The sequence below is a fragment of the Apaloderma vittatum genome, unplaced genomic scaffold (genome assembly GCF_000703405.1).
Source record: "Apaloderma vittatum isolate BGI_N311 unplaced genomic scaffold, ASM70340v1 scaffold40050, whole genome shotgun sequence".
In the NCBI taxonomy this organism is placed as follows: domain Eukaryota; kingdom Metazoa; phylum Chordata; class Aves; order Trogoniformes; family Trogonidae; genus Apaloderma; species Apaloderma vittatum.
In genome coordinates, this window is record NW_009695824.1 from 88,118 (window position 1) to 106,489 (window position 18,372).

General features: G+C 36.5%; 1 protein-coding gene across 1 annotated transcript in view; it reads right to left on the reverse strand.

Moving 5' to 3' along the window:
* Nucleotides 1-18,372, reverse strand: part of LOC104276249 (rho GTPase-activating protein 15) — a gene marked incomplete at both ends in the record, with an annotated part of 99,799 nt that overhangs the window by 68,684 nt on the left and 12,743 nt on the right. Inside the window, one exon of the mRNA XM_009872493.1 lies at nt 7,173-7,295. Coding sequence (XP_009870795.1) covers nt 7,173-7,295 — 123 coding nt within the window. The remainder of the gene's footprint in view (nt 1-7,172; nt 7,296-18,372) is intronic.

Consider the following 18,372-nt stretch of genomic DNA (forward strand, 5'->3'; position numbering starts at 1 on the left):
GGCAATATATAAAGAACAGAAACAAAACTAATTCATGGGTGTTCAGCAGCTTTGCTTCTCTATTCTAACCACTTTCTAACCATCTTCCAGGATTATTTTGCAGTTGCTCTTTCCATCCCCAGTATGAATGCAGAACACCTGGGATTCTTGGGAGCAAATTTTGAAAAGGCTGGTAACTGTTTTGCAATTCTCACCTAGTCTATTACTTCTTTTCTGGGTATCTTCTGCAGAATGTTTAATCTCATTTTATATACATTTCAGTATGCGGATATAGGGACATTCTGTACCCTGCAGTTAAGCTTTAAGACACCTCTTATTTAGAAAACAAATGCTCAGGATTTTTATCTTGAATGGAAGGGATAGCAAATCAGCCTTAGTGATTACTGGGCTTCAGAAAAGACTATGGTAAAATGACGACACACAACTGCTTTATATTATATTTTTTTCACCTTTTAGAAGTTCATGCCTATTTCTAAGTGTATGATCTCATGGATCATCCAGCTACCCTGAGTTCTGGGTACTCCTGAACTGCAAACTCTGTGACTCTTCCTAGTCAATTAATTTTTTTTTCATGGATCTGTTTCTGTACAGAAACATGGGAATGGTAGTAGTTACATTTCCACATTTACACTCTTACAGGTCACAGGGAGAGATGAGGGAAACTCCATTAAGATTTGGTTTTGGACAATTTTGAAAACAAGGAATTATAGGAATGGCAAATGACTAAATTTTTGTAAATTAGATTTATGTGTAACTATCATTAAAATATTTTCTTATTCTTTTATAAGTTTGTACATATATTTTAAAACTAGTTCAAGGGCAAACTATTCAGGACATTTTTGTTTTTCAAAAACTAAGAACTGCTCCCAAAGGGATTAAAGAAGCAAAAATGCCTTTGTTTGATTTATTTGTGATAAGGCCCTTCAAAACTTCATTTTTAATGACTTGAAAGAAAAAAAAGTACGCAACACTCCTAACCTCCTGTTATGACAGTTTATGTTTCCTATCCAGCTTATTTAACTCAAATGCCTGGGAAATAGACACAATTACCACCTTATGGAATGCTACTTAACTTTAAATGCTCCCCTCTGAATAGAAATCCACTTTATCTTCTCAGAGTTATTCCAGTTTCTCAGGAATTATTTCCTCTATAGGCTCCCAAAATGCTCTTGTTTCATCATTTAAAAATTTAAACTAACAATTGTTCAGAAATATCTTTTATTAGAACAAAGGCAATTCCCATACAGTGGGTTCTGTTCACAAGAGCTTGTACAAAGGAGCTGCATACTATGCCCATATACAGCTTTAATCATTCACTCTTTCAGCTGTTATCAATTTAAAACCAATGAAACTCCCACACTGAGTCCATTTGAGCAGTCAATTTTAATATCTCGGGGCATCTGTAGTTATTCTGAATTGGCTGCAAAAGCAGAACTAACAAGTTAAGCTCTAACCATAAGTCTACATCAGGCTAGTAAACCATACATCAAACACAGACAGTTAGTCAATACTGTAGTATGAAAAACCAACAAGCATTTTTTAAGAAGAGCAATATATTCATAATATGTTTGGGGGTATGGTTTACATTACACATCCCCGCTATCTGCGCATTAAACTTTCCATTTAAGATGGTGGGGCATGTGACAGCTTTGCACATGGATATAAAATGAGACACCAGTAGAGGAAGGGATGGACATTCACAAGTTGTATAATATAAAATGATGATTACAGCTGCAATGAATTGCTCGTTCTGGTGAGCTTCAAGTTTTTCCTGATCCTCACAGAGCTACTTTTTTTTTTTTTTGAGTAGCTCTTGCAGGCTGCAGAAAAGCCACTAATTCTGAGCTGCAGAAATCTGGTCTATGGGAGACAATACTTCTGGAAAAGCAACAATTAAAACAAAATCACTGAAGCCACATCCTCACTGGGAATGTCATTGTTTAACTGGTTTTGGTGTACATGGATGAGATGTGGCCATACTTGGAAGAAACTCATTCTTCAGTGTTTTTTATTAAAAAATCAGAGAAGGGCGTGGCTAATATTCTCATTTTTTTTTGAAGAAGCTCAAATTCTGAAACAAGAGGAAAAGGTATGACAGTTTAATGCCCAAGTTTTTAGAAACAGGAATTATATCTGTGTAATTCAGTGTATTCCAGGAGCAGAGTTAACTCTGCTACATCTGGATTTGAATTGCTGGAAGACCAGAGCTTTGTATCAACATCTAACATTGTTTGTTTTCTTTGAATGTATTTGAATGTTGGGAGGGAAAAGTGGGAAAAAGAACAAAAAGACAAACAAAAGAAGAATGTGCAGAGAGAGGGACAGAAGAGGAGACACCACAACAGTGATGTTTCTGGAGGGAGAAGGGATGTGGTTGGAGAGGGACATATACTGAAAGGTGACTTTAAGCTCCTCAATCTGTAGAGTCAGACATATTAAGTCAGACATTAAAATGATGCTGATCCCAGACTGGAGCTCCAAATAATGCCACGATGCTTTTAGAATAAGTGGGCCAGGTCCTCAGCTGACTGAAGTCAGCGCAGTTGTCAGTGGAGCTCCCCTGATTTATGCTAGCCGGGAATCTCGCCAGTCCTTTTAACTTGGAGATTTACTATATATCGTTGATCTGTGGTGGTCATCAATTTCAGAAAAAAAACCCACGTTTTTGAACAGTTACTATTAAGTAGCATATGAACTACCAGATTTGTTTCACATTCTCAGAAAAGAAAGGAAAATAGTACTGCAGACAATGGTCTCTTTCAAGAAATGATGGTGTTTTACTGGGGACAAGAGCTCATTTGAATTTGAAGAGAGTGTATCTGCTGTACTCCTCAAAACAGGCCTTCAAAAAAAGGAGATATTTTTAAATTATCTCAATTATTTCTGACCATTGTGTCAAAGGAAAAAATCGCTTTGTCCAGTGTTTGGCCACCCACAGGGTTTGGGAAACATACTTCTCGATATCTGTGTAGTGGTCAAAGAAGGAAAGAAAGACAGAATCTCGTGACCCGCTGTCCCTACAAATCAAGGGAGACGCTTCCTCACTTCCCCCAAATTATCATGGGCACCAGATCACTTGTTAAATTCCTGCATAACCTAGAAAAATTACATAACTCACCAGAGGTAGGTCTTAATCTACTTTTTTGGATTTCTTATGAGCATTACACTCAATACATTGAACTATTCCAAGGTCCATTGAGCCATATGAGACAATAAAGACGTTTTCCCTTGTCTGGAAATGAAATGGTTGGTGACCTCTGTGGTGCTATCTGCACAACCGCCAACATATGCTGAGCCCTGTTCTATAGGCTATCAAGCCAGATCACAGCTAGTTCCTTTCACTAGCAATTGAGTGGTTTTTATTTTCATCTTGAAACAGTTGTAACCATTCCAACTTTTATGCTGTTTTGGATTTTGCCTTAACTTATGAAACAAATTCAATGAAGTTCCTTCAGTGTCTAGCTTTTGGGATGAAAAAATAATCCACCCCAAAAAAAACTTACTAGCAGCATAGCTGCGTTTTCCTCATTTCCCACAGTGTCGTTTATGTTGTTACTCATGCTTTTTTGCCATTTACTGAAAGTTTATTTTGTGGTAGTCTATTACCAACACAACCACCACAGCTTTATAATCACTGTTTCACAGAAGGGGTTTTTTTTTTGTTTCGTTTTTTTTTTTTGTGGACTAGAAAGGCTAGGAAACCAGGAAGTTAGCAGACCAATATGAAGTTGAAGGTTGGCAATTCATTTTGGGTAATATTAAATCATAGCAAAGCTCAAACATAAAGATCAAAGTTCAATTATAGGCTATAAAGTAGCTTTAAAAGAGAAGATTTATATATTATTTTTCTAGCATATTAGTGCAGATTCTGTAAATTCTGAGAATAATTCAGTCACGAGGAACAGAGGACCCCTGCCCTAGCATATAAATTTCAACACAGTTATTCTCAAAATAACACTGTTAAAAAGGCAGACATGGAACATGCCTCTTATTTACTATTTCTAGGTTTGCCTGCATGTGTGGATATCTATGAGCAAAACTGTGCATATAGACACATACCTAAAAATGCTGTGCTCTACATCATCTCAAAAATGATTCAAAATGCGCCTAGATGAAAGATATTTTGGTAAGAATGAGTGAGATGGAATGAGAAGGACTGATGATCTTTATGAGAGCTCTTCCTGGAGTAAGAGCCCCAGTCACCAGCCCATCACAGTGAATGGAGCCAGTGTGCTCTTCCCATCCTTGATTCTTTTATACAAAGGACTAATGACAACAATGGCAAAAATGACTTTTTGTCACTTAAAGCATCGGCGCTTCTTCATTGTCAGATCAACATGCAACTAAAACTTATACATTAGTCTGCTACATTCCCTTCGCTATTGTCCTCCTACTTCTTTTTCTTCTCATTTGTTAACTACCTACTTTATTTACCATGTGGATGTTTGCTACATCCTACATAAACGAAGTTTTGTTAAGAGTTAAATGACAGTCACATAATTTCTAGATTTTTCTGATAACGCTGTTGGCAGAACAAAGTACCCCAGGAGATCAAACCGCTATTTAATTTTGAAGCCTGTATTCCCAAATTTGGTTAATGCAGAGAAATGTGTTGAGTCTTCTGGCCAAGTGTGTACACATCAGTGACTAACAGAGCACAGAACTGTGTTTAAGTGAACTTACCACCTTAAAATGTATTTACTCATTACTATAATTTACGTGTTAAATTTATTGGAGTTTTGGTTCCAGTGTGACATACAATGTAAAAAATCAATATAGATTTGAGAGCTTTATAGTGCCCCTGGCAAATATGAATAGCACTTGATGAAAAGTGAAGGTTTTCACAGCACCTACAGTGCCACTGCATTGGAGTAATTAACACCACACGCTTTGCAGATATTTATATCAATTCTTCACTAGCACACAGAACAGCTCTTTGTCAGAAATTCGGTACTGAGATGTCCTGCAAGGCTTTAGACATACTTTTATTATGAGCCCCTATTTTAAGGGATTTACAATTCTGACAGAAGTATTTCCCCATGGGATAAAAGTTAGCATGCATGTTCTCAGAGCTGGAGGAATTTTTTCTTGTAAAAATTGGTTAACATTTTTTCCCTTAAGAAACGAGCAAATAAAGTTTTGAGAGGTTTCTGCGACCATTCCAGTCACCTTCCGAAAAATAAATAGATGTATCTTGTAATACAAAATTTGGCAAGCTTTCAATTTTTAATCTGGATGGTTGCATTCTGTGATTTAAAAATATTTTAATGTGAGCCTAAAAATTAACATTTAAAAGTGGTCTCTGTATAAGCACTGCAACTGCAGTTTCATAACATTTTAAGAGATTAAGGGATAAACTCTGGTGAAGACAATGAAGGAACCTTATCAAATGAGCATTTCACATAGACTTACCGTAGATTGGAATTAAGCCGTGCTAACGAATCCTGCCTCATTTGCATGGCCAAAACCTAATCCTAATGAAACTTCATGGTAGATAACTAACATGTTTTCTTCATAGTAACGTTAGTTTGGTTATAAAATTGTGCTGGGTACCAATTCTGAATTACTGTGCCACAAATCATGCATCTTTCTCTTATCCATGGAAGAGTATCCCAGGTAGAACCAAGCTCTGTTTATGGATCAAGTGCTTAATGACACTGTAGCCAAACCCAAACACATCTGGCTTTCCTAAAGAGATATATTAGAGGATGAATTTGAGTTATGCTAATGAATCTGGATTTGTTAGCAGGGATCACATCTGATCCCTATGTAACACCGTAGGAGATTCATCAATCACACTTTATTAAACTAAAAAAATAAACCTAACCCTTAAATCCAGAAATTAAAAGACTATAAATTACTCCTCTGTTACTATAATAGCTGAAAAAAACTAACATGATGTCTTCAAATCCCACCTTCAACCCACAGAATACTTCAAAGAGGCAAAACTCTCCCAATATACTGAAATCAGATACTATAAACATGTAAGGACAAATCCCGAAAGACTGGTGTGTGAGTGTGTGCACCTCACACACACCTATGTATGTGTAAATGACATTTTTTAAAAAGTTTCTGCAGCAGTAAGAAGCAGGAGCCCGTCACTGAGGCACATAATGTTTTTGTATACTGAAGACTTCCTTAGAATAAGCAACATCGTGCTGACCTTTTCTGCTTGTGTCTAAAACATAACTTAATTCATAAAATCTAGTCCTTCCCTTCAGACATGGGCCCAGCTGCTGTTTAACTCTTGTGGCTGCTTTAGCTTTTGCTGGCTGGGGTCAGTCCCTTGGCTCAGGACAGACAAGTTGAATACACACCAGCAACACCCCTTGCCATTTTTGACACACCGCTGGAAAACTCACAATCCAGAGACTGACAGGGGCTGCTGGCAAAATGCCTCTTTCTAGTCAATTTGCATGTGCGGTTTTGGGTTTCACACATAATAATTTGGGAGTGTGTAAATTTTTAAAGTGTTGTTCCAGACAATATTTGAAAACATCGCTTTGTGTGATTATTAGTGGTCAGAACGCTACTGCCTTCAACTACTAACTTCTTTGAAAAACGCTTACTTCTTGGCTAAACTAACAAACACGTTTTATCAAAGAAACAATTTTTTAAGGAGATGTGAAAGTGATGGCTGACCAGCTAACTAAGAAGCTGGAGTGGGAAGAAATCACGGATTCACAACATTTATTATTCACTGGCACGTAGCTTAAATTGTTAAAAATGTATTTTGTCGGCGAGTTAGAAAAATAATGAGAGAAAACAGCAGAAAGTATTCCAACCTACCCTAGAAAATAAATTAGTCAGCACAATATCTGAAGTTCCTGTTTTGGATTCTAAAATATAAAACTATATCTACATTCTTTCCTTAAAAAGAATTGGAGCTGTGCAGCACGTTGATTTGCAGTGTGCATGGTGAGTGCCTGTGTTAAGTGGGGGGGCTTCTACCACATGCACACCACAGCAGGAAATTTGAAGCAGTAGTCAGCACAGAGACAGATGTAACCATAATTTGATTTTTTTCTTTGCATTTCAGCAGACTACATTTTACGAGACAACAAAGTACGTCTAAGTATTGTTCCTCCAATGCACTTACTCTTTTAACTGACAACCAGAAATTTGTGAATTTTTACTTTTTAATACAAAAAAGTATGTAAGACCAAACACACCTTTAATAAGTCCTTTTTCTTGCAATGTTTTCAAGGATGGTCGTCGGGAGATGAACTTCTTTAATCTGCTTTTAACTCGGCTTCTGTCGTTTGTGTCAGAGGCACTGTAGTTCAGCCTGAAAACTAAAGAAAATCAAAAGGAAAAGCTTCAGTGAAATGGTATTTTTAAACCAATAGTGGTTTTCTCAAATATCCTCAGAAAATAATGGCCATAGCCACCCTAGTAAAATCATGGGGTGGGTCAGCAGTGTAGTTGGTTGGATAGTACAAAACATCTGATTAATAATTTTGTGAATAAACATGATGAGTTCACTCTGCTGGTTATTCACAGAGTTGGATTATTTATTGCCTGTAAGTATTTGGATGGCGACGCAGTTTGCTCATGAAATGTGCACGGATCCCACAAGTTTCACACGGGCGATTTTTCAACAAAAACTCTGGACTCAAAGCATGCTACGCACTATTAGCTATACACGACTTGTTATGAGAAAGGATGGGTGGTTACACCACTAGTGAAGGACCGAATTCTCTTGCCAAGATGGATTAAGCGTTATATATATATTTAATGTAGTTATAGAAAACATGGCTATATGCCATGAAATGTGTGCAAGATGCATTAATTTATGGAAAGAAAAGTATTCCTGTCCTAATGATTATATTTTATTATATTTAGGCATTTATTAAGCTGAGAAGCATTTTGAGCTCAATTTATTCCTGCTCTGTGTCAAAAAGACATAGAACCCAGCTGCAGAAAATTCCCTGGAGGAAGTTTCAAAGGCATAAATTTAACTTCTTCTCTGCTGAGGTGCTTACAGGGCACCATCATAGCTATCAAAATAGGCAGCATTAACAGGAAGGAGAAACTCAGCATGCTCCAGAAACAGCAGTGATGCCACGGGCAGACCTTTTTCAGAGGTTCCCCAAACAAGTAGATTCTTAAAACAAATCTTAAAACAAATTCTTTCTAAAAAATCACCTAGCAAGGACCTCCACCTGAGAGAGGGGTGGTTTCCGCTTTCTGAGGAAAAAATTAGCTTTCCATCTTGAAACTCAATCAATACACCAAAACTCAGTTTTCCACAAAAGTGTAACTTGCAGTAATCAGTCCACTGTCCCTTCAGCAGAATTCCTCAGTACTACCCTGGATAATTTAGCTGTGGTTACAAAGGCACTCCCTAAACTCTCCATCCAGACTGAATCTTCCCAGTGATGCAGTGATCATCATAGAGAGGATCCAAGGGAAGTGAGAGAGCAAAAATAAAATTATGAACAATATTATCATATTATTTTGCAGCAAGTAGTTTTGCATAAGTCATGAACAAAACCAGAATCTTTAAAGGTGTACAATTCTAAAACAATGGCAAGCTAAAATAACTGGTTAAGCAACAGTGACAACCCTGGGATATTGTGGTTTACATTACAAATCTGATTTTAACAGCCAAACTTATAAAATGGTTTACGCTTTGCTGTTGTCAAGGGAGAAAAACTTGCCAAATTGTTCATTTTAAGTAAATAGAACATAGCCAATTAAGGAAAGCAGTATTTAAACACATGCCTACAATGATCAGAGCATAGTTTGCTTCTGATTTCACTACTGATTTTAACAGAAGAGTGCTCCATTTTCCCACAGCACTAAAATGACCCCACACATACTTCCACAAACTAGTAATCACACAGGACAAATAAAAGGACACTTTACTGGAAAATACACAGCTTGGTACAATAATCCATCACTTATGAAAAATAGAATTCACATTTTTAATGGTAGCATTCTTGGAGTAATGTATCATAGAATATAAAGATTAACATTCAATTGATGGTTGGTGTTTTTTTAACATTGTAGTGGAGGACTTTTTGTTCGAAATTGAGCAATCCTTGGCAAGGAAGAGCTAAAATTCCAAGTCACTTGGCTGTGCTATAAAAAGAACAAAAAATGGATGTTTCTAATTCTGCATCTTAATGGTACTTTGAAACAGTGAAGTGAATTGCATTTAGTTTGGGGACTCTCTTGTTGCTTAGGGTCATTTTGCCCATAGCGATTCATACTTAGGGTTGCTTTCTCTTGAATTACAGTGAAGCTTCCCCAGTGCAAATGATGCAGCAGTAACATCTCTTAAGTCACTTGAGATGCCACGTTTTCTATTCTTTGGGGCTCTGAAGTGTTTTATGCCCACTTGAGCTACATGCTTAGTTCTGATTATCCTAATTTAAGTGAATGTGATCACTGTGGATAGTGGGATAGGGGATCTGTGACTTCACAGCAGGGTAAAGATCATTCTATATAGAAAGAGGCTCTAACATAGCTGCAATTTTTATAGCTGGAACAGCAGCTATGATGTTAAAACTACATCTAGAGGTAGGAATAATTGTTGTCATGGACGATTTTTTGTGTTCTATATTGAATTGTATAGCACAGCAGCAAAGCTAATGTTGACTAATTTCTTATTTTATGCTATTAAACATGAGTGAGTCACCAGAGGGAAACTCTAAGCCTCTCAGAAATTCAAGGGTTTAGATAGCATGTTCCAAAACCAAGCTCAGCCAGAAATATTTCTGTTGGGATCTCATTTAGAAATACTCCTCCTCTTGCCAAACCCTCCTTCTCGCGATATCCCCACATTAAAATGACTCTGCTATTGTATTTGGAAATATAAGGAGGACCAAGTGTTACTTCCAAAAGAAAAAAAAAAAGTTCTAAAACTCAAAAACCTCAATAAATCCTTTTTTGAGTACCTTCCTTTTTAAATTTCCAGTTCTACATTTGGTCAGAAAAATCCTCCATGAAAGAAGGCTGGCAAACATCAAACAATGTGGCAAAGTGGACAACATTTCCAAACAGAAGTAAAATAGGACTCTTAGGAACCTAAGTATAAAATAATAGGAAACAAATTCAACTGTTAGTTCTACTGTATGTTCCCTGGCATAAATTGCATAGATTTACTATTTGATTCATTGTGCTGAAAAAACTCATATCCTAAATTTCTGAAGCTACTCACACTGATGTATCTACATAAATGCTTCAAAACAAACACAGAAGGTTAATTCCCCTCCCTTTGCACAGACTCTTCAATTAAGTATTTTTTATATTTCATTAAGAGTTTCTGAGTGAAAAAAAGAAAACACATGCTTGCTTTTTCTGGGTCAAGACCTTTTACATTACATGTAGTGGGGAACCCAACAGAGTTCAATATTATAGTATTTTCTGCTAGTTCAAGTGGGTGCCAGGACAATTCAATCCAGTGGCAAAAAAGTAACCTGAATACTGACTGACTTTCCTCTTTGGCTGGAAATATAGTCATATCTAGAAAAACATTTCTGATGACTGGGCACTTTATGAGGTCTCTAATCTAAAGGTGGGAAATGGAAAAAAAAATAAATGCCAAGATCTATTCCTCACCCAATTTGCTCTAGAGTTTAGATATATTAAATCACAACAGCTTGTCACATTAGGGAAGCGTAACACAGATCAAATGCAAAAAGAAAACAGTATAAACACATCATTAGGTATAAAAGACAGAACACATCTTCGGTTCTTAATGTTGAGTAGCAATGTAATAACATCAGCTAAATTAAGAAGGATAATTATAGGCTAAATTCCATGGAAAAAAAGATGCACCGAGAAAAAACTGACCTTTATTTTTTGGGCCCATATAAATCCTCTGAACACTTATTCAATGCAACAACACTAGTCTTAATATTCCTAATAACATATATGTAACGTGAATATCATGCAAAACCATGAAATAAAATCTGTACAGGAGTTTTTATACAAGAAGGCAGGTGGAAGGAAAGAATTAAGGCAATACCTCCAAATCACACAGTTCTGCAGAATTAATACAGTCAGAGTCAATGGAAGTTTTAAGATGTACTGATAAAGAATTACTTGCTATAATTTAATGCACTAAATTGTACATAAAATGCAATGAGAGTACACATGTAAGTCAAGTGGAATTAAGCAGTGGCTAACATATTTGCAAGGTGAAGTTACAAAAGCCTTTCTCCAGGGTTTTGGCATGGCCACAACTAAAAGAACCATGCAAGTGTCTAACCTTTTCAGGGCAAGAATCAAAATTTTTATGTGATTACATTCTGTGAATTTAGTCCTGTGTGTGATGTTCTGGGCAGAACCTGAACGATTCAAAAAGTAAAATGTTTTAATATGTTCTAAACAGCTCCATATTTTATTGGCAAAATTTTGTAACTCCATATAACATGATCTCAAGTTCCTTCCAACGATTTTTATTTCACTCTTAATTTACAAAACATTTATACATAATCCCAGGCGTTTACCTATGATTAATTCCTGCCAGGTACAGTATATCTGAGCACTTCTAACATGATGAAAGCATTGGTTTTTGAAGAACTATCCATTAATGACTTTCTGAACTGTGACAATGGATATTGACAGTGCTTGTCAGACTAAAGCACTATTGATTGTCTCACATCATGTGTATTGCAAAACCAATTTCTTCCAAGTACTTCTTCCTAACTGAAATGTATTATTATGATGACTATCTGTTTATTATAACACCCCAAATTATTGTAATTCATTTGGATGGAAAGGGATCATATAGAATGAATAGCAGCAGTGGGGGTGGACAAGGCATTAAGAGACTCAAATAGCTTTACATTCATATCTTCTCTTCCACTGGCATTTTTCTGCAGGAAAAAAAGCCCACAAGAAGTCTGGACCATTGATTTATTTTTTTTTTAGTATTCCTGAGGACTTCAAAATTTTGGGAATTTCTTAGAAATGGAGAAGACTTATAGTATAATGCTAACACCTGTAAACTGAGATTTAATAATTCTTTCCTCAGGGGATTCTAACAGTGGCAAGCTTGACCATTCAGAATACACTGACCAAAATCCTAGCTGCAACTTTCTTAAAGTACATATAAACAGATCCACAGGCTTTACTGTGTTCTCTTAAACTAATCATTTTCTGAAGTGTTTTATAGATCCATATCCAGAGTTTTCAGGAACATCTTGCAGAACTGAATCAAAGTGGAGATGTCAAAAGGGGAGGTAGAAGTGGGTCTCTATGACTTTAGATAATGAAAGTGCCAGCCTAACAGCAGAACTATCACATATGTGTGAAAATATTAATTTAAAGGAATTAATTAGTTAATTAATTAATTTCAAGAAATGGGAATGCTTAATTGCTGAGTGTCTCATCCTCCTGAAGAAATATATCTTAACACGCAGAGGCGTATGATTATGACTACATTCCAAGAGACACTAATTTAAGAATATATTATGACTCATGACTTTAAGTTGTATCAGTTTTCATTAGAACTCAGAATTCAACATATTTTCAGGTAGTTTTTGGCCTGCAGTGGGTGTAAAACTGTTGACAGTCCTTTAAGGAAGAAGCAACCTGCATTACCACCTGTATAAATCATTTTTTCCAACCAGCACCAAAGTTTGGAGAGTGACAAAACCAAGTCTCTGCCTCCATCCTTTTCTTTGTGATGTTTTGAGCTGGAGTCAATAAAGTCATCTCGCTAAAGGCAAAGAATTTTTGTCACTTATTTCACTGAGTTAAAGACTTTTGTCGGTCATCCTATTTTATCCCTTGGTGAAATTCCTGGGCAGGTCTCATACATTATCCACACACTATAATTACTGTATCTCTTTGGTAAAAAAGTAAAATGAGAGACAGATACATGGTCAAAGGGATTACACAAATAACTGGTGGGGAAAATACAGGATTCAGGCATTACCCCTCATCCTGATGTTTATGATAAGCTCTAAAATTACAGATTTTGTAACTACAGAGCAGAAGCCCAAGAACTGGTGGTGTCACTGTCCAGGAGATGCTCAGAAGATTTTGGTTGTGTGGGCACCAAAGGACCTGAAATGATCCAGGTCTATGCTCCTAAAAGAAATATTATCCACAGCATGTATATTTACATTACAAAAGTCTATTAAGCAGGTTCAGAAATAAACAATAGGAGAGAGAAAACAGTGATTACATAGCACAGATAACTTTTCTCTAATACAACAATCTAACAACTTAAGTGCTCAGTAATGCCATTACACTTTGTGAAATCTGTGTGCATTAGCAATAAAGATTCAATAAAATGACTACATAATTCATATTTTGCATCAAGCTCTTAAACATATAAACTCTTTAAAATATTTGTCCCCCACTAATAATAAATGGAAATAAGTGAATAGCCTGTGCCAACCTAGCACTCCCCACACAGCTTTTTTTAGTGGTTTTTGCACAATAAATATTTAGGAGAGTAAAGCAATATTTCTGAGTATGTATTGGATTTATAAAGGAAGGTCATGCCAAAATAACCTTATATCTTTCTTTAACAAAATTAATGTGGGGAGTTTGTAGGAAAGGAAAATGCAATAGACCAAATCTATCTGGACTTCAGATGTGCGTTTGATATGATGCCAAATTGGAAATTAATAGTTAAACTAGAGAAGATGTAGAAAATTAAAACAATAACTGTAAAGCAGCTAATTAAGGTATTAAAATGAGCTTTGTTGAAAGGAGAACTACTGTACTGAAGGAAAGTTACTACTGCAAGTCCTTAAGGATTCTTGGAGCTGATCTTTGTGTTTTCGTCGATGACTTCAAGAGAAAAAGTTGGAGTATTCAAAAAATACTTGTTGGTGACTCAAGACATCATCAATTGAGACGAGATATCGGACAAAAGCTGAGTGACTCTGAGAATGAAAGCTGGAGAAACCAGATTAGACCTAATACTACCACGTGCATCATGAGAGAAGGATTAATACAAAATATTTCTGTCTTACGAGTGTGCAACCTTGGACACTCATGTGTCAGGTAGGAATTCATGCCAGAAAAGGTGTGGGCAGCAGGATTGGGATGTACCAGGAGAATGGGCGGCTGAGCTTTCGAAAGCAGATGGGGAGCTTGGCATGTTTGGCCAGCTAGAAAATGGCTGAGAAAGGCTGTGATTGTTCTCTACGAATTTGCTGGTGGGGGTGGGAAAAAGAGCAGGAGAGGAGAAGAGGACAGCAGGGAGGGAGAAGAGTTGTTTAAACTGAAGAACAATGTTGGCACAAGAATAAATGAGTATAAACTGGCCATAATACGAAGTTCGAAAATACCCTTTCAGAGAAATCATGGTGGTAAATAAAACTAAAGGAATTTAAGATGAAGCTTAATAAATTTATGAAAGGGGAACACAGAACACGGTACCTTCTGACAGGAGGAACTGGACTAGATCACCCAAGACATGCCAAGCCTTTCTTTCCAAAATTTTTTTGGTATTGTCACAATATTAGAAATGCTATTATACACATTTAACTTGAATATAAAAACCACAATGCCAGAAATCAATGAGTTCATTTTATTCACACAGTATGACCAGTTTATGTTCATCTAATGTAAAACATGTGGGACTTGGATAGAATCTGTGGCAGTACACAAATTCAGGCTATTCAGGCCCTGGTAAGATCGAGCACAGTACACTTGGAGATGGGAAATTGGTCTCTCCGAGCTCGTGTCATGGATTAGGACTCTTGACATAGTCTCTTTGCAAAAATAGTTGCAGTCCTTTTGTTCTCTTGAGCTGCAGAGGGCAGGTTTGTAAGGGCACAGGTCACTGCGGATGCTTTTCGAGATTTCTCTAAATTTTCAGGTAAAGGTTAGTCTATTCACAGATTAATATAGGTAAAAGGCAGGCGCATGGTGAAGGTGTTTTTGTATTTAGTGCACTTCTGCCCTTTAGAGGAGGCTTCTAAAATTCCAAGGAAAAGACTCAATAACTTGGATGGTCTAACACATTGGAATTGAAGAGTGGTCCTTGCCCTTTGCTACCTGGGTGACTCAGTGCTGCCCTCTTCCAGTGTTTTCAGTCATACAATCTCATCCCACTCATATGAAAAATGATAGTGGTTGAGGAAAAAAATGCAATATTTGAATTAAAGACTCTTGAAGTTGATACATATGACAAAAATATAATTTAGGCAGACTTCCCAAAGGAAAACAAACATGCAGTTGAAGGTTGAGGAAGAGCGAACAAGAAACTGAAGACTATTTCCAGATTGGGTTGAACAAGTAATTTGCAAGTAATAAGGGTTTTTTTTAGAATACAGAATTCTGTTTGTTTTCTTCTTGTATGGAATATATGTCAACTTTCAAGACTACCTTCTGACTAAGTAAGTCTAAAAAAACAACCTGCACAACCTTTTGCAAATAACGTTAATAGGCATCACTTAAAGTAAATTTCTTAGACAAAAGGATAAGAAAATTACATGGTTTATTTTTCTATCAGGAGCACCAGAGAGACTATTATACCAAAAAAAAAACCTTCTGAGCAGTTGGGTACTGCTGGCCACGTGTGTACTTTTAACTTCCAAAGATACATATAATTCTGCCTTATGCTTTGGAAAAACTAATTATCTGTAGAGAACAAGGGAGACTTGGCATTGCTGTATTTATATCACCCATGTTAAGAGCGATACAAATGATTCATATATTTAAATTTAAACACTCCCTTGGATACCTTGTGAAATCTTTTATTCAGATCCAATCTTACGGGATCTTTCCAGAAAGAATATTATAACAAAGAATTTTCTTTTTATTGAGACTCTTATCAATTATATTTTGTCCTTTTTAATTTAAAAAGTAAATTATTTTAAAATTTAATTATATTTCCATTGCACTCAGCCTCCAATTATATTCATAACCTTATGTTTTTTGACCCATGATGAAATTCTAATGTTTCTCATACAAAGAGAGAATTAATTCATAGTGCATAAGTTATGAAAACCAACATGTTAACATTCTTTATTGTCAATGAGAAATTGCAGTGACATTCTTCTGTATATTTGCAGTTTCAAATCACGAGTTCCAACATATATTTCTCATTCAATAAAGCAAGTTTTGTACTTTCCAATGAACATAGCTGTGATATTTTATGAAGGAGAAAGGCACACCAATTATCTTTAAAGTAATTTAAAAATACCTAGCTAAAGACCTGAAAGCCATTTGTATAAGTCGACTCTACTTTATCAAATTATCTCTATCTCAATTAAATCATTACAGTAAGTATAACTGAACAAAGGATCACCCATGAGCTCATTTTTACAAAGAATAAGTGGATGGATTTAAACATCCTTTTAACTTCTTACCTTCAGTGAAAATTCTGTTAAGAATCTCCAACATCTATATTCACATAAATATAAGCCTTTGACAAAGTGACCTTTACTATCATCAACTTCATTTTCTGTTTCTATAGAAGTGATTTCTGTTTGTTAAAACACAATTTATTTTCAACCTTCTTAGCAGTTACAGCTCTTTTCTTACAAGGCAGCTTCAGAGTGGCACTGAGAGGACACAGGAAAGAGTTCCACTACACGTACTTTAGGATCTGTGTAAAACAAACATTAACACGTGAAGCAGACAGTGAAGCAAGCTACAGCTTTTGTGTGAGCCCACCCCGTCGAGGCTGTAGTAGGACAAGTTGCCTTGTGAGATAGGCTATGAGCGAGCTTCTTTCTTGGGCCAAGACAATGTGATTACAGGAGGCAAAGGTAAGCCCGGAGTGAAGCATCTGGTGTATTTACCCATGTACTACGTTACAACCCGATGGTGGCTTCTTCTGGTCACACAAGCAGCAAGGGGGCAAGATCTGGGTCAGTGCTGTTAAGACGTGAGTCTGGAGGGGACACATCGATGTGGTCAACTGAAAACATGAGTAACTGCAACCCCAGAAACGAGCACGTCCTGCACTGCTAGTGCAAGACCCCACCTCCTCCTGGCCGTTGCATGGGTGCTCAGAGGGGAAGACCACCATAGACACTACAGAGCATGCAGAGACGTTTAGTACTTCATCCAGCCTCCAGAGCAGCTGAGCTGGAACAAGCTGCCTGAGTAGGCAAATAATTACTATACATCATGATCTTCTCCTCAAATAAAATCAGGCCAGTCATCACAACAACTTCAAGACACTTCAATCGGCTACATGTGGGGTTTGCATGGATGCGCTGACTCGATGTTTGTCCAGCCATGGTTAAAATTCAGACAAAATGTTAAAAAGATACAATAGAAGACTGTTTCAGCTTTAAAATTAATGTTCCAGCTGACAAACTGCACAGGGGCTTAACCTACTTCAGAACATATTTAATAGCATAATTTAGTCTCTAAAAAGAAAAGCAAAATAACTAATGATGGACAAATTTAGAGGTCGAATCTAGTTCAGACAAACATTCAAAAGTTCAGATTTTAAGCAAACCTTATCTTGTCCATGAAAAGCCTCAACTGAAGAGCTCTATCAAACACAAGCAAAGCACAGAAGATTGTGGAAACTTTTCCTTACAGAAGGAAAACCATTATCACGAACCAGCATCTTATTGCAGTACTCACGTGTTAAGCAGTTAAGCATCAAAGCAAAAGCAAAACAGTTTTAGAAAACTGCTTCATGGAAGTAGTAACATTTGGATGAAATCCAATATAGAGAAAGGAAAATAATATTAAGGGGAAAGATAATACAAATGCAATTAGACTATCAACCAATAAAACTTAATCTATGCTTGATAGTTGAAACCTTCCAAGCTTAGATAGAAGAAGGAAACTGGAGATCAGAGGAATCTGCCTTTTGAAGTCTTGCTGTCTAGATCCTGGTGACCATTATCTAGATGAGTATTTTAAAGATATTATGAATATTTTGTCACAAAATTAGGAGGCTTTAATGTTATGAATGACCTGAAACTTGAGCAGGGACAGCTACATAAGAATTCCAAGTAAACAACCATTTAAAAAAGGTGAATTCTACTTAGTTTTCTGAACTAAAGTCCATGAAATAAGTGTTTTCAAAAAACCACATTTTTGTTGTGGGTTATTATTAACAGAAAGTACGACTCAAAAGAATCCTCTCATTCTTCACATTCACCAATTACCAATGGCTTTTAAAAAAGTGTACTTGCCTGACACTTGCTCATTCAGCAGGCAATATCTGCTACAGTACCCCAAGGGAAAGAAAAATTCAGACAAGTGATGCAGCAAACCAGTGGTGCTTCAGGATACTTTCACATTCTTTCCCTTTCCCTATGCTACCTTCTTGACTTCTCTCTGCTTAAGCCTGTTCCTCACTTTTCCTTTCCTCTCCGTCCATCAAGCCGTTTGGGCAATAAACAAGAAAAATTACTTTTCTCATAACTGAACCCCAAATTCAAACTACCAAACTATGCCTCAAATCTGAAACCTAGCAAA